Here is a 14,313-nt window from a genome sequence, read left to right on the forward strand (position 1 = left end):
TTCTCCATGATGTGTCCCATCCTCCTATGCCATAACTCTCCCAAGTCTCTACCACTGCTACGGTTGTTGATCAGTGCCTTTGGAGATTCGAATTGCAACTTTATAACTATTTGCTTCAAACCCCCATTCTGTTTAACCTTCTTCAACTCTAGTGCTTAATATACACCTTCTGCCACACGAAGTAGACATCGTACCCGTTATCCTATAGTGCAAACACGGAAATCAGGGTCATGCCTAAACCTGGCACATGCAGCACATCTGTAACACTGGTGTAACACCCTCTTAATGTTGATGGTACCTCTCCTCACTGGAGTACACTTCGTTTTGTTTCCCATATATATCTGGAAGTCCATCTCCTCTTCCTTATAACAAGAGAAATAGTCTCTAACCCCTATCATATGTGCTAACGCTCCACTGTCTATGTACTAGACATCGATGGACCTGGAGCTACAGAGGCAAGCTATGAGAGCGAATTCATCTTCCAATCTGGAATACAAATCTTCAATGTCCATTGAAGCTGCAATCTACTTCCCCTACTTATCCTTCTTTTGGTTAGGATGTGATATTCCCACTTAGCAATATTGCTAAGGCAAATATCAATCTTGCCCAATTTTGTCTCATTTCATGTTTGCAGTTAGGAGATGTGGGCTTAGAGGTCCCACATGGATTTTGGGATTAAGTGGGAGCCCAAATATTAGGAAGGAAGGGATATATTGCGGCTCTAGTGGAGCGTGGGGGGCACCCCATGGAGAATTACGGCCCAAATGTGGAAGATGCTCTCATTGGAGCGAAGTTGGTGGGGAAAGTCGAGCTGGGCCCACATGGGCATCTTGGAGGCTCTTAGATAAATAGAGCAAGAGGCACTCATTTTGGTCATTCATTCATCAATTCAAAAATTGTCTTTGACATAGCACACTTGAGCTCAAGCCAAGTCTGCAATGTTGTTTAGCACACGAGTGTCTCCAAGCGGAGATCTCAACCCTTGCTTCGGTGGACTTCGAGTGCTAGCCCAAAGAGGGAGTGCTACATATACCAATTCGTACCAGCAAGAGGGAGTGCGAGTTTGTGGAGAGAATTGGCAGCAACAATACAGGGACTGCACAACTCTTGCAGGAGGCACAGTTGGAGGTTGTGGAGTGAAGGGAATTAGGGGTTGAAACTTGAGGTGGAGTCTGAGGAAGTGTTGTGGGGGCTTTTCCAGCATTTTGGCGGAGCAGCAAATGAACATTTGCTACAGGTTATATCTTCTGCTTGTGGAGGAGGGCCAAGCATTTGGGGGTCAATTTTGGAGCGTCAAAACTAGGACAAACCCTTTCTAGGTTTTTCCAAGTTTATTGAGGAGAGGCCAAGATTAATTTGGCAAAATTATATGGGCAGATTTGAGGGGTCAAATAGGGGTCCCAACTTAGTCAGCAGTTAGAGGAGTTAGGGGGAAATTGGGCCAAAATTCCAAGGTCAACATTTGACCAATTCCTTCGAGGGATTTTGTGGGTTATTGGTGGAGAACTCGAGGTTAGTTTCACAGAATTTTCTAAGCACCCAAGGAGGCCCTAGCAACAGTTCTTTGCAGCCAACAGCATATTTTCTAGGTAGTTTCAACACAGAGCCAGGAGAGAGCAGCAACAAATTTGAGAGGGATTTCTTATTATTCATTTGGGCTTAGCTAGCTTTCCTTGAGCAAGCCCAGGTGCACTCCTTCCAGCACCACATTGTACCCTCTTCTTATTATAATAAAATGGCTTAGCAGCACAGAATTTGGTGAAATTTCATGGTCTGACTTGTGTCTGATTTTCGTGGTTTTATGTCTATGTTTGCTTTGTTATTTACTGTAAAAATTCCCTAGGAATATTACAGTGGTATCAGAGCCATAATCTTGGCTCAACCTGTGGGAAACCCTTCGTTCTATGACAAGACCAAAATAAAAAGCTAAGAAATCATGGGATCCAAAGAAAGATTAGAATCAAACAACATGGCAGTAACCTTGAATGAGGTGATTAGGATGCAACAAATGATGATTGATGTGGGGGAGAAGTTGATTCATTCCACAATTGGGAATCACCATTCTCAATTATACAACAAATCCACTATGCCCAATGCATCAAGATGGCAAGACATGATTGCAATTGATGTGCAGTTATTAGAAGTAAATTGGAGGGCATACCAATCATTGGGTCATCGCATTCAGGCGTCCCTCTCTTTTTGGGAGTTCTGTGAACTAAGAGGCATGCACAAACCAATGTGGATTCAGTGGAATTATGTTGGGATGATGAGGAGGATTAAGAAAGAAGATGAGAGAGTAGTTCAAGGGACCATGGTTGGCAAGGAGATAGTTGAGCATACACTCATTGATGAGATGCCATCAGTTATTCAGGTATCCATTAATGAGGTATCCCGGGTTGTGACCGAGTTCTCAGGTGATAGTAGCACACCACAGGTTGATGAGGTGTCAAGAGACATCTCCACTGTTGATGAGGAGCCAATAGGTATAGAGACATCCAAATCTATGATAGAGTTGTCGGTCGACAGTCCCCTATTGAAATTTCTAAGTCTAACCGTTAGAAATTTTATCTGTATTCTTCTAGTTTATTTCTCCTACTTGTTAATTACGAACAAGTTATTTAAACATATAAATATCGAAATAAACACAATACAATCTCAACAATCTACAGATCAACAACCGAAAAAATAGCAAACACACAAGTGACACCATTATTTTTGGACAACTCTTCCCCGGAAAAACCCAACTTGGGAAAACCGGTGCAGCAATTCTGAGCGTTATTTATTATGCAGTATATCCTTGAGTACAACTGGGTGCCAAACTGGCTCACCCGATAGAAAAAATAATCCGACAGTAATACCTCTATGTTCGGAAGCAGATATTCAAAAAATATGCCCCACAAAACCCTCTCCAGCAACCTTTGAAGATTAGCGTCAGCCCACCTAGCCTCAGCATCAGCCCAAAACCCTCTGCATCAGCCCTTTGAGGCACTGTGCAGCCTCTACGGCCCTCTGCGTCACTCCTACTTCCCTATGCGTGGATGACGCAGGCCCTTCTGGCCTCTGTGCAGTCCCTGCTAGCTCTGTGTGGCTCCCTCTGGCTTCTACATCTGCCTCTCTGCCTCTGTGTTGGTCTCTCAGCACTATCTCTGCCTCTTTGTCCAGAACTCATTGCCCCTTGCTACAAACCGATCATTGATTCGACTTTTCTTAGCAAACCCAACTCTAGTAAATCAAATGATTGATAACTCTAGTGTGTTCTCCAACTGACCCTCAAGCCTCCTCTTATACTTTTCCTGTTGGTCCTTCAACGGTCGAGATTACATCTCTAATCAACGGCTAAGATTAGATTTGGCTTGATCCGTGTCTTTTGGAACCTTCTAACCCAGTTTATATTAATACCCATTAATATTTTATTTTTCCTAAGTTTACACATAGGAACTCCATTAAAAATATTAGTTATTTTAATATCTCCCAAACCGGGAAAAATCTGCCCAAACCATTACTGGGTCTTAGTGATCTCATGTGCTTTAGCCTCTCCACCAGTTTTCATGGCTAGAGAACATCCAATGCTACCCCAAATCAACACTCCCTCTTAGCAAGGACTATGCTCTAGTAATACTCCACACTGAGCATTACTCTGATTATACGGCACCGGTACCTGTGCTGATGCTAGGCCTCCCCGCCCAACATCCTCTACACTGTTGCATCCTATACTGCTGCCCATGGCCCTGCAACTGCCACTATTGCATCCGTACGGCAGCTCCCTTTGCATCCGTGTTGTTGCTGGTCCTTTCTCCCAGCACTGCATCTGCACTGCAACTTCCTCTCATCATGCTGCATCGTGCTACTTCCAACTGCTACTGCACTGCAACTCAGTTACTGAGAAGTAAGTAACTGATCTACCCAACTACTGACATCCCTGTCAAGCTAGAAACACTCTCGCTACTGAAGCTCTCTCTGTCGCTATCGCGTGCTCCCTCTACTGCCTCTACGTTGTTGCAACAACTGCCTGCCTCTCGCACCGTTGCAAACCTCTTTGTGCCATACTGCACTGTTGCAACCTCCTTTGTGCCTCTCGCACTGCTACAGCGTGCTAGCTCTGCGCTACCTGGGACTACTACACTGTAGCACTCTCTGCTGCTTTATCCGCATCCGTCTCTACCAACATCCGCCAGTCCTACTACTCTCTCTTCGGGGCTCCCGTAGCAAGGTATAATCCAAGAGGTTGGGTACTTCAAGGATCCTGCCCCTCATCGCCTGTAGTCTTCCTAACTACAGCTCGATGTCTCCCCACCTCTTCTCTAGAGGTACATGAGCACTCATGGCACAATCGTCATCCTCCTCTACCTCCTTTTCCGCCTTCGTTGGCGCTGCCTTGGAGTCAGACGCCTCTCCCTTGTTCTTCTTCCTCGGACACTGGTTCGCATAATGACCCAGTTCCCCACAGTTGAAGCACTTTATCTTGGAGAGGTCCTTTCCCTTCCTCTTCTCCTGCTTCCCTGCAGATGCCAAAGTTGCATCCTCTTCCTCTTCCTTCTTGATCCGGACACCTTTGCTACTACTGCCTATCTTGGACAGCCGTCTGATCTCTTCTTGGTAAGAGTCGCCCACAATTCTTTCCAATCTGGAAGATTCGCCCTGCCCAGAATGCTCTGGACAAATGTATCCCACTCCTCAAAGACTACATTTAGAGCGGTCCCTACCATCAACTCCTGATCTGGCATGGCTCCTATGGAAGTCAGTTGGTCCCGAATCTCTTTCAATCTAAGGATGAAGTGATCTATCTACTCCCCTTTCTGCATCTGGTATGACCACAGTTGATTCTCAAGTAACATCTTCCTCTGCATGGAAGTATGTTGGTACAACATCTTCAAGGGATCCCACATTTCCTTTGTCGTTTCCTTATCGGCAATATGTTGAACCACATGATCCTTGACCCCATCAAGGAGGATGCATTTCGCCTTGGCCATTGCCTCCAAGTACTTCTCATTATCAGTCGGATCAACTAGGATAGCCATTGTTCTCAAGGCGATGGCCTTGATGCGATGTCTATCTAGAATGGACATGATCCTGACCTTCCAGACCACAAAGTTGGATGCCCCATCCAACCTGTCCTGATCCCTCAGTTAATTCATGGCCATCTCTCTATTCTTCCTTTTGACTCCTTCGAGTGTCTACTTCCCTCTGGAAGTTCTCTCTTCGACTCCCTCTGAGTCGCTACTTCCTGTCTAGAAGTTCTCTGCTAGACTCCCTCTGAGTCTCGATTTCCCTCCTAGAAATCCACCTACCAACCATCGAGTCGCACCTCTCCGATCTCCTATGCACCTGCAACACTGATCCGGATTCCTTGGCTAGAAATCCGCCTCGGTAGCGACTCCCTCTACCTTGGTTTTGCCCGTTAGGTACTATTCTGACTCCGTAGCAACAGCACCCCACCAACTTCACTCCTCGCAATCTGCCCACAGCTTCCTATGCCCTAGCAACTAAAGGACTGAGCCTTTAGGCTCTACGCAATTTTGGCACTGGCCAAAATGCTCCCCTAGCCAACTGCATTAACCCTCCTAGTCGCTATGTGGCTCTACGTGAGCCTTTTTCTGCCCTCCTCAGCCTCTGCGTTGGCGTCTCTCTAGCCCGGACTGATGACGCAATCCCTCTGCGTCAACCCTTCTTCTCTCGCTTTCTATAAGGAACAGCTTCTGTCACTCGAGACAGCTGTCTCTGCTACAAATGCTCTACTTTAGCTGGTGCCTTCAGCTCTCCTATGATCTGTAACCATGCTTTGATACAATGTTGAAATTTCTAAGTCTAACTGTTAGAAATTTTATCTGTATTCTTCTGGTTTATTTCTCGTACTTGTTAATTACGAACAAGTTATTTAAACATATAAATATCAAAATAAACACAATACAGTCTCAACCATCTACAGATGAACAATTGAAAGAAATAGCAAACACACAAGTGTCACCGTTATTTTTGGACAACTCGTCCCCGAAAAAACCCAACTTGGGAAAACCAGTGCAGCGATTCTGAGCGTTATTTATTATGCAGTGTATCCTTGAGTACAACTGGGTGCCAAACTTGGCTCACCCAACAGAGAAAATAATCTGGCAATATTAACTCTCTTTTCGGAAGCAGATATTCAGAAAATCTGCCCCACGAAACCCTCTCCAGCAACCTCTGAAGCTTAGCGTCAGCCCACCTGGCCTCAGCATCAGCCTAGAACCCTCTGTGTCAGCCCTCTGAGGTACTGCACAGCTGTTATGACCCTCTGCGTCACTCCTATTGCCCTTTGTGTGGATGATGCAACCCCTTCTGGCCTCTGCGCAGTCCCTGCTAGCTTTGCATGGCTCCCTCTGGCTTCTGCGTTTGCCTCTCTGCCTCTGCGCTAGTCTCTCGGCACTATCTTTGCCTCTCTGTCCAGTACTCACTGCCCCTCACTGTAAACTGATCACTGATTCGACTTTTCTTAGCAAACCCCGCTATAGTAAATCGAATGACTGATCACTCTAGTGTGTTCTCCAACTGACCCTCAAGCCTCCTCTTATACTTTTCCTGTTGGTCCTTCAACGGCCGAGATTACATCTCTAATCAACAGCTAAGATTAGATTTGGTTTGATCCATGTCTTTTGGAACCTTCTAACCAAGTTTTATATTAATACCCATTAATATTTTATTTTTCCTGAGTTTAGACTCGAGAACTCCATTAAAAATATTAATTATTTTAATATCTCCGAAACCGGGAAGAATCTGCCCAAACCATTTCTAGGTCTTAGAGATCTCATGTGCTTTAGCCTCTCCACCAATTTTCATGGCTAGAGCACATTTGATGCTACCCCAAATCAAAAACACCTACAACTGACTAGTGAGCATGTCTTGCATGTTGGGTTGTCTATGGAGGAGCAGTCAAAGGCTCGTGTTGAGTCCATGATGGAAGAGGATGTGCAACCATCCTTTGGGCTAGTCATTGATGAGGGGCAGCATAGAGACCACACATTGGGATTTAAGCACAGTTCACTTCAGAGGCACACTGATGGGATCTACAGCGTTATTAGCCCACCCTTATGCATTGGGTTGAGGGAGGCAGAGTTGTCTAGACATGCCAAAGGGGATGACCAGGTTAGCAACACTGTTAGGTCACCTTTGCCCATTGGAGAGAAGGAAACGGAGCTACCTAGTCAGATCTCATGTGTTAACCCGAATAGCAGGATGAGACGATAGGAGTTGCACAAGGTGCAACATCTGCATGTCGAGGTTGTTTTATGTGCAATAGTCCGTGCATTCAATCCCTCTATTGGGGTTAGATGGCGAGAGATTCTGAGTTGGTACCCGATGGAGTGGACTGGACTCATGGAGATGGTCATAGTCTGGAGTAAAGCTCAGTGGGAGCTCTTAGACACCGAGGGCACTAGAGGCCCAGGTTGGCATTGGGATCCAGGTGGAGCTCCCTATCCGATATCAAACATGTGGGATGGCTATGGCATTGATGAGGTAGTCGACCCAGTGACGGAGCACATACATTCCCTAGGGGAATTCCAATCGGCATTAGCAGATAGGCGGTTTGTGAGTAGGCTCCATGGATTGTATTGGCATGTTGGTTGCGCATGGGGTCGCAAGATGATTAGCATTCTCTGGCAGGAGCTGGTAGGAGGAGGTGGCATGGGTAGGCCACCGGACCGGGCATTGTATGGAGATGATGTTCTCCCATTGGGGTATTGGGAACAAGAGTCACCGAGGATCGGCACAGCAAAGATATCCCCTCTAGCAAGTGTGGAGTTAGGCTGCTCAGGTTTACCAAGGCAGATGAGGAGGTGTAGATCACTTCATGGCAGGTGTACTAGCAGCGTGGTGGTTGCATGGACACATATGGGATTCCCTATGGTACATGGGGGCATGGCATTGAGCGTTGGTATCCAAGGGTGCATGGAGTTGTGCCATGGAGTTCAGTGCTATGCAGCGGAGTGTAGGGGTACATACTCATGTGCAGCCGAGCAAGATGATGCACAACAAGTTGTCAAAGTGTTGCCTCCAGAGAAATATCTTGACGAGGGCTTCAGGCACACCATTCGGTTTGGCACACTCAGATTTGGAGACCAAGTTTATCACAGGGCCAACCGTAAGCTTCCATTTATCACTCTCCAGCATTGCACACTGGGATAGGGGACTTGGATATCATCTCTTGATGCTCTCATGAAGAGCAACAGGACCCATGAGGTTCATCTAAGATAGTTGGACGGGGCAAAGTGCATTTTGAGAGAGGCTTTCCAGTTGTGCAATATGGTCAAGACGCGAGTTGGTGGATGCAGGCTTGGGGGTAGTCCGATCTCCTGCAGAATTAGCACTTGCACCACCCTTGAGCCCACACTTAGGGTGATACATGATCCCCTTTTGGCAAGACATTCTAAGGTGTCTCTGGAACATCTACAACGGTTGGTGGACCCTGCTTACAGGCAGATGTTTAGACTCCGAGCAGCATTGGGGAGCACTTTTAGAAGGCAGGACAACATATCCCACTATGCGGTATGGCCGACGCTGGGATGTGTCACACAAACCTGATTGGTTCATGATATATGAAGTTCATATATTGATTGCATGCAGGGACCTAAGACGCGGTACAGGTTGGTTCCATCAGCTATTAGGACTATGCCACAGTCGTTCTCGCTATGGGATTCAAGGATCTGGTTGGTCGATTGGACACTCTGCTCCGTGGTGAGTGGGATCAGGACAGTGGATGACCCAGCTCACCCTTGGTTTGACAGGTGGGGGAGCGTTGAGGCCTTGATCACATGGCAAGGTTGGTATTCCTTGTTATCGCTACGGATCAGGGTGAGTGTTGGATGTGTAGGAGGTGACATCATAGAAGTACCTAGTCTAGATGTGTTGGGACTCCATAGAAGTTTTGCCATTAGGTCCCAGGAGAGGTGGATACAACTTGAGCATGAGGGGCAGACTATCATGATCAGAGTTGCACAGCGACAACATAGTGGCACCCTTCTTAGACTAACATGGGATCCGGGCATCATAGGACTTGGCAATACAACTACCCTCGAGGATGAGTTGATTTCTACAGGGGAGACCATTCAAATCTTCCATTGGACTTTGGTGACTCGCTGATGGCATGGGGGACTTCATTAGCATGGCAGGTGGGCCAGCAAGATGATATCAGGAGAAGCTCACGTGAGCGAGACGCTATCTCTGCAGGGATTGGGTGGTATCTTCGAGAGTATACTCCTGGAGTGCATGGGATGGCCTACGTGGTAGGACAGCTTCACGAGGAGTTGGGCATAGTGCCACATTATCATGATCCCCTACTCATTGATGGTATACAGGGGACTTCTGGTACTTATACCAGGCAGGATAGTGAGTGGAGCGAGGGGAGCTTCAGGTGGGACAAGATGGCTTGGGATCCTGGTATTGAGGGATTCTTTCATGTCAGGACAATGCAGAGGTCAAGGATGAATCAATGGTGCATCTGGGACCCTGGCACATTTTTGTAGTGACAATGGGGAGCAACAACTAGAGAGAGCGTTGTTCGGCAGTTGCTTGAGGACAAACAACGTTTTGGCGGGGAGGACTGTGATATTCCCACTTAGTAATATTGCTAAGGGAAATATCAATCTTGCCCAATTTTGTCTTATTTCATGTTTGCACTTAGGAGATGCAGGTTCAAAGGTCCCACATGAAATTTGGGATTAAGTGGGGGCCCAAACATTAGGAAGGAAGGGAAATATTGCGGCTCTAGTGGAGCGTGGGAGCCACCCCATGGAGAATTACAACCCACATGTGGAAGACGCTCTCATTGGAGTGACGTTGGTGGGGAAAGTAGAGCTAGGCCCACATCGGTATCTTGGAGGCTCTTAGATAAATAGAGCAAGAGGCACTCATTTTGGTCATTCATTCATCTATTCAGAAACTATGTCTTTGACATAGCATGCTTGAGTTGAAGCTAAGTCTACAATGTTGTTTAGCACACGAGTGTCTCCGAGCGGAGATCTCAACCCTTGCTTCGGTGGACTTCAAGTGCCAGCCCAAGGAGGGAGTCCTACCTATACTAGTTCGTACTAGTAGCAGGGAGTGCAAGTTTGTGGAGAGAATTGGCAGCAACAATACAGGGACTGCGCAGCTCTTGGAGGAGGCATGCTTGGAGGTTGTGGAGTGAAGGGAGTTAGGGGCTGAAACTTGAGGTGGAGTCTGAGGAAATTTTGTGGGGGCTTTTCCAACATTTTGGGGAAGCAGCAAATGCAGCATTTGCTACAGGTTATATCTTCTACTTATGGAGGAGGGCCAAGCATTTGGGGGTCAATTTTGGAGCGTCAAAACTAGGACAAACGCTTTATGGGTTTTTCTGGGTTTATTAAGGAGAGGCCAAGATTAATTTGGCAGAATTTTTCGGGTAGATTTGAGGGGTCAAATAGGGGTCCCAACTCAGCCAACAACTAGAGGAGCTAGGGGAAAATTGGGCCAAAATTCCAAGGTCAACATTTGGCCAATTCCTTCATGGGTTTTTGTGGGTTATTAGTGGAGAGCCCAGGGTTAATTTCCTGAAATTTTCTGAGCACCCGAGCAGGCACTAGCTTCTGGGTAGTTTCAGCAGAGAGATAGGAGACAGCAACAACAGATTTGAGAGGGATTTCTTATTGTTCATTTGGGCTTAGCTAGTTTGCCTTGAGCAAACCCAGATGCATACCTCCTAGCACCTCATTGTACCCTCTTCTTATTATAATAAAATGGCTCAGCAACATAGATTTTGGTGAAATTTCATGGTTTGACTCGTGTTTGATTTTCGTGCTTTTATGTTTATGTTTGCTTTGTTATTTATTGTAAAAATTCCCTAGGAATATTACATACAACAATGGATGACATAATGTCCATGTTGAAAGCAACCAAAACACTTGACCTTTGATGGGTCCTTCTTCTTCTTCTCTCCCTTTGATTTGGATCCCTTGTTGGACCCTTTCTTCACCTTCCCCTTTCCTGCTAGGGCGACATTTTCCTGCTCCTTTGCCACCTTCAGTGCCTTGCCACAGCTATTGTTGCCATTGACCAAGTTGAGCCTAAGCTCCCCCTGAGTGAAGTCACTCCATAGGTGATCCCATCATGGAAGTGTGTCTCACCTAGAAATCACTTGGACAAACATCCTTCATTCCTTGGAAAACCCATTCAGTGTTATGCGCAATAACTCGTCATCACTTGTCTTGTCCCCTACTGCAACCAACTCATCTCTAGCAAGTCAAACTCTGGTGATGTAAGAAGTCATGTCTTCACCTTTATGTTGTTAGATGGTCCTCAGCTTCTCTTTGAGAATCATCTTCCTATTCTTTGAAGGATTCTAGTACAATTTTACTATCACATCCCACATTTGCTTTGGCATTTTCTTTCTTGTAGGCTACTAGTGGATCTACAGGTACGACAACAACATTCTCTGCATACTCCTTCAGTCCATACCCATCCAATAAGAATGACATTCTATCCTTCCACACGCCAAGTTGGAGACACCATCCAATTTGTCCTGATCTCTCAATCCTACTGTGGCCATCTCCAGAAATTTGCAAGACTCAAATAAACTAGAGAATAACTAAAGAAATCGAATTGGGTTAAAAATCCTTAGTATATATCTTCCTATGCCCTACGTTGATTTACTCCTGCAAACCCTTTGCACCTAGATTAGCTATGATACCATGTGAAATTTCCTTAATTGCAGTAACTGGAAATTTAATCTTCTATCTACTAGAGATTATTTGTCTTCAAAAATTACTACATCAATAACGATTAATTCACTAATGCAATCTTCACAAATGGATACAGTTACTGAGAAATAATGCGCACACACAAAATTATTGACACCAAGATTTTTGGACAATGGTCCTTGGAAAAACCCCAATGTGGGGAAAACCAGTTATGCAGATGAGGGTTTTATTATTATTAATCTTCAGCAATTTGAGAAATACAACTGCTTGCCTCTCATTGACAAAGCTCCGGCAAATTCTTCACCAAATCGATCTAGAGACACAAGAGTCTCCCTCTGCAGATGAAATAAGCTTCCCTGTGCATCTCGAACTCTTCACGACACCTCGCATTGGTTATGCAACTTGCACTAACTCTTCCAAACAATCACACTACCTCTAGAAAAATTCATCTGCTAACAAATCGACCCCCAATAATTCGCCTAACCCACTACCTCTCGGCAATATCTCTAACAACTGGCTACTGAAACGACTTCCTTTGTCACTCGCATTGGTAAATTGGCAATTCACACTGCGAATTTTGGCCTCCTTTTCTGCTGATGAAATCGATCTCCTTCCTATCACTAGAAACTGGAAATCACTGAGAAATTCTTATCCGGAAATATTCTCCCAAACTCTCTACTAAAACCTCGTTGTTGGTGTCTCCCTTTGCACCCCTAGTATCACTGCAAATTGCACTTCCATAGTGATCTCCAAAGCCCCATTGATTTTCTCTTATAATCTCTCATTGAGCAACCAACGGCCACGATCTAATCACAATCGATGGCTAAGATCATCTTGACCCCATCAAGTGACTTTTCTGGAAGTCTCTAGAGCAAAATTGATTTTCCTCAATTAATCCGATTTAATTAACCAATTTTCCTAAGTTAGACATAAGAAAATAATTAATAATTGGTTAATTAATCTAATTGAGGCATTTTCCTTAGAAATAATTTCTGGGTCTTGGAGATAATTATCCTCCTATGTTCCTTAGCCTCATAGACACCATAGGAACTAGAACACCTATCTGCTGCTACCAAAAACGAACATAACCACAGATCACCGAAATAGACATTTCCGCATGGTCGATTAAGGCCCAAGTCAATCATAGGCATGTTGAGTTTTCTTTTCAATTCTGTGTGATAAAACATATGTCGTGTTTTTAGGAGCCTACCGCTCCTTTTATGAAGCAGGCAGGTCCTCTCCTCGATAGATATATATATAGTTTATGACAGTGGTTGCGTTCATAAGAGATCAGACTGAAACTTAAGCAGTAAACTTGGTTCCATAATCATAATCAATTATTCCTAGTTTTTATATGTGGAATTCCGTTGTAGTGTTGTTCTAGTGACTCTGTGAGTTTAGGTACAGGCCAAGCCTTAAGTAGGGCCCACTCAAGGTAAGGCACTATGCCATATTTCTTTCATCCATCAAGTAGCTAGTTCTGGTTGGTTAATTCTTGCAATTCTATTTCTTTACTATTTTGTACATTTACTTTAAACTTTTAAAGTTCTGGTATGGTTTCTTTGTTAAATTAATATGCTACAAAATTAGCTATAGAATGAATGGTTACAGGATTGGTGTGCTATAGAATTGGTATATAAAGAAGCAAATTGTTCTTGACTGATGCTTGGTATACAGAGTGACATGTTAGGGTTATGAATAGATTTCCATGGACTGTTACATATGGGATGCCACTGACTGAGTTTTCACTTAATTTATAATAGAGTTTGTAACTTTGTAGCTATCTTTCAATTGTGTTGTGTAAGATAGTTTAAAACATGCAATAAGTGTCCTATTTCTGTTAAAAAATGCAATAAGTGTCCTATTTCTGTGTACACTGCACTATGTGCCTCACAAGTTCCCACAAACACCAGGTTGACAAACCAAGCAATTGTGTTTCTATCAGCTCATCGGAGTTGTAGGAAAACCAAACAAAAACACCATCAAACATCATGAAGTCATTTCTTGCTAAGGGGTTCCATTTATATAACCCCACAACTGACAAATTCACTGATGCATACAATAAACTCAAATTTATAATAAAATTTAAATATCTGAAAAATTGTCTTGAGATAGAAACATAAAAACATGGGACTTTGAGTAGCTATTGAGTTTATAAACATGCCATTAGATGTAAGTTATGCTACCTTTTATATTCACACATCATGTCCCTATAAAACTAAACAGGAACAACTCTATCTATTTTCAAATGATTTATGCAGAAGCTTATCATAATTATGTAAATGGCACGTTGAAAGTACATGACACTTGAAAATAAATTCATGTAGCATTATCTAATTTGGTGTCCTCCACATCAAACCCACTATGAAATTACAAGATTTATTCCCATATAGTATCCATATTTTTCCTAAATGTTGCAAAGATTCTATATAATAACATGACTAAAATGCAAGTTAGCACCTGTTACTATACAAAGATTAGGTGGTCTCGTACAAGCACCAATGAATCGAACAACATTGTTGTGTTTAACCTTCCTGCAAGACACCAACAGAAATAAAATGCTTTCATAGAAATTCCAATGCTTTATAGTGAACTATAAGTCAAGAGCAACTGAAAAATCCATTAGAGA

At 44.2% G+C, this 14,313-nt stretch overlaps 1 protein-coding gene across 2 annotated transcripts in view; it reads right to left on the bottom strand.

Annotated features, from left to right (window-relative positions):
- The window catches only part of LOC149220199 (serine/threonine-protein kinase STY46-like), a 432,848-nt gene that overhangs the window by 165,056 nt on the left and 253,479 nt on the right, over positions 1-14,313 (bottom strand). For both annotated transcript variants that reach the window (XM_089384695.1, XM_089384696.1), the window contains exon 10: positions 14,145-14,218. In XM_089384695.1, coding sequence (XP_089240821.1) covers positions 14,145-14,218 — 74 coding nt within the window. The remainder of the gene's footprint in view (positions 1-14,144; positions 14,219-14,313) is intronic.

Source organism: Pinus tabuliformis, chromosome Q, assembly GCF_031772625.1.
Source record: "Pinus tabuliformis cultivar Carrire ecotype Pingquan chromosome Q, CPIR1, whole genome shotgun sequence".
Taxonomy (NCBI): domain Eukaryota; kingdom Viridiplantae; phylum Streptophyta; class Pinopsida; order Pinales; family Pinaceae; genus Pinus; species Pinus tabuliformis.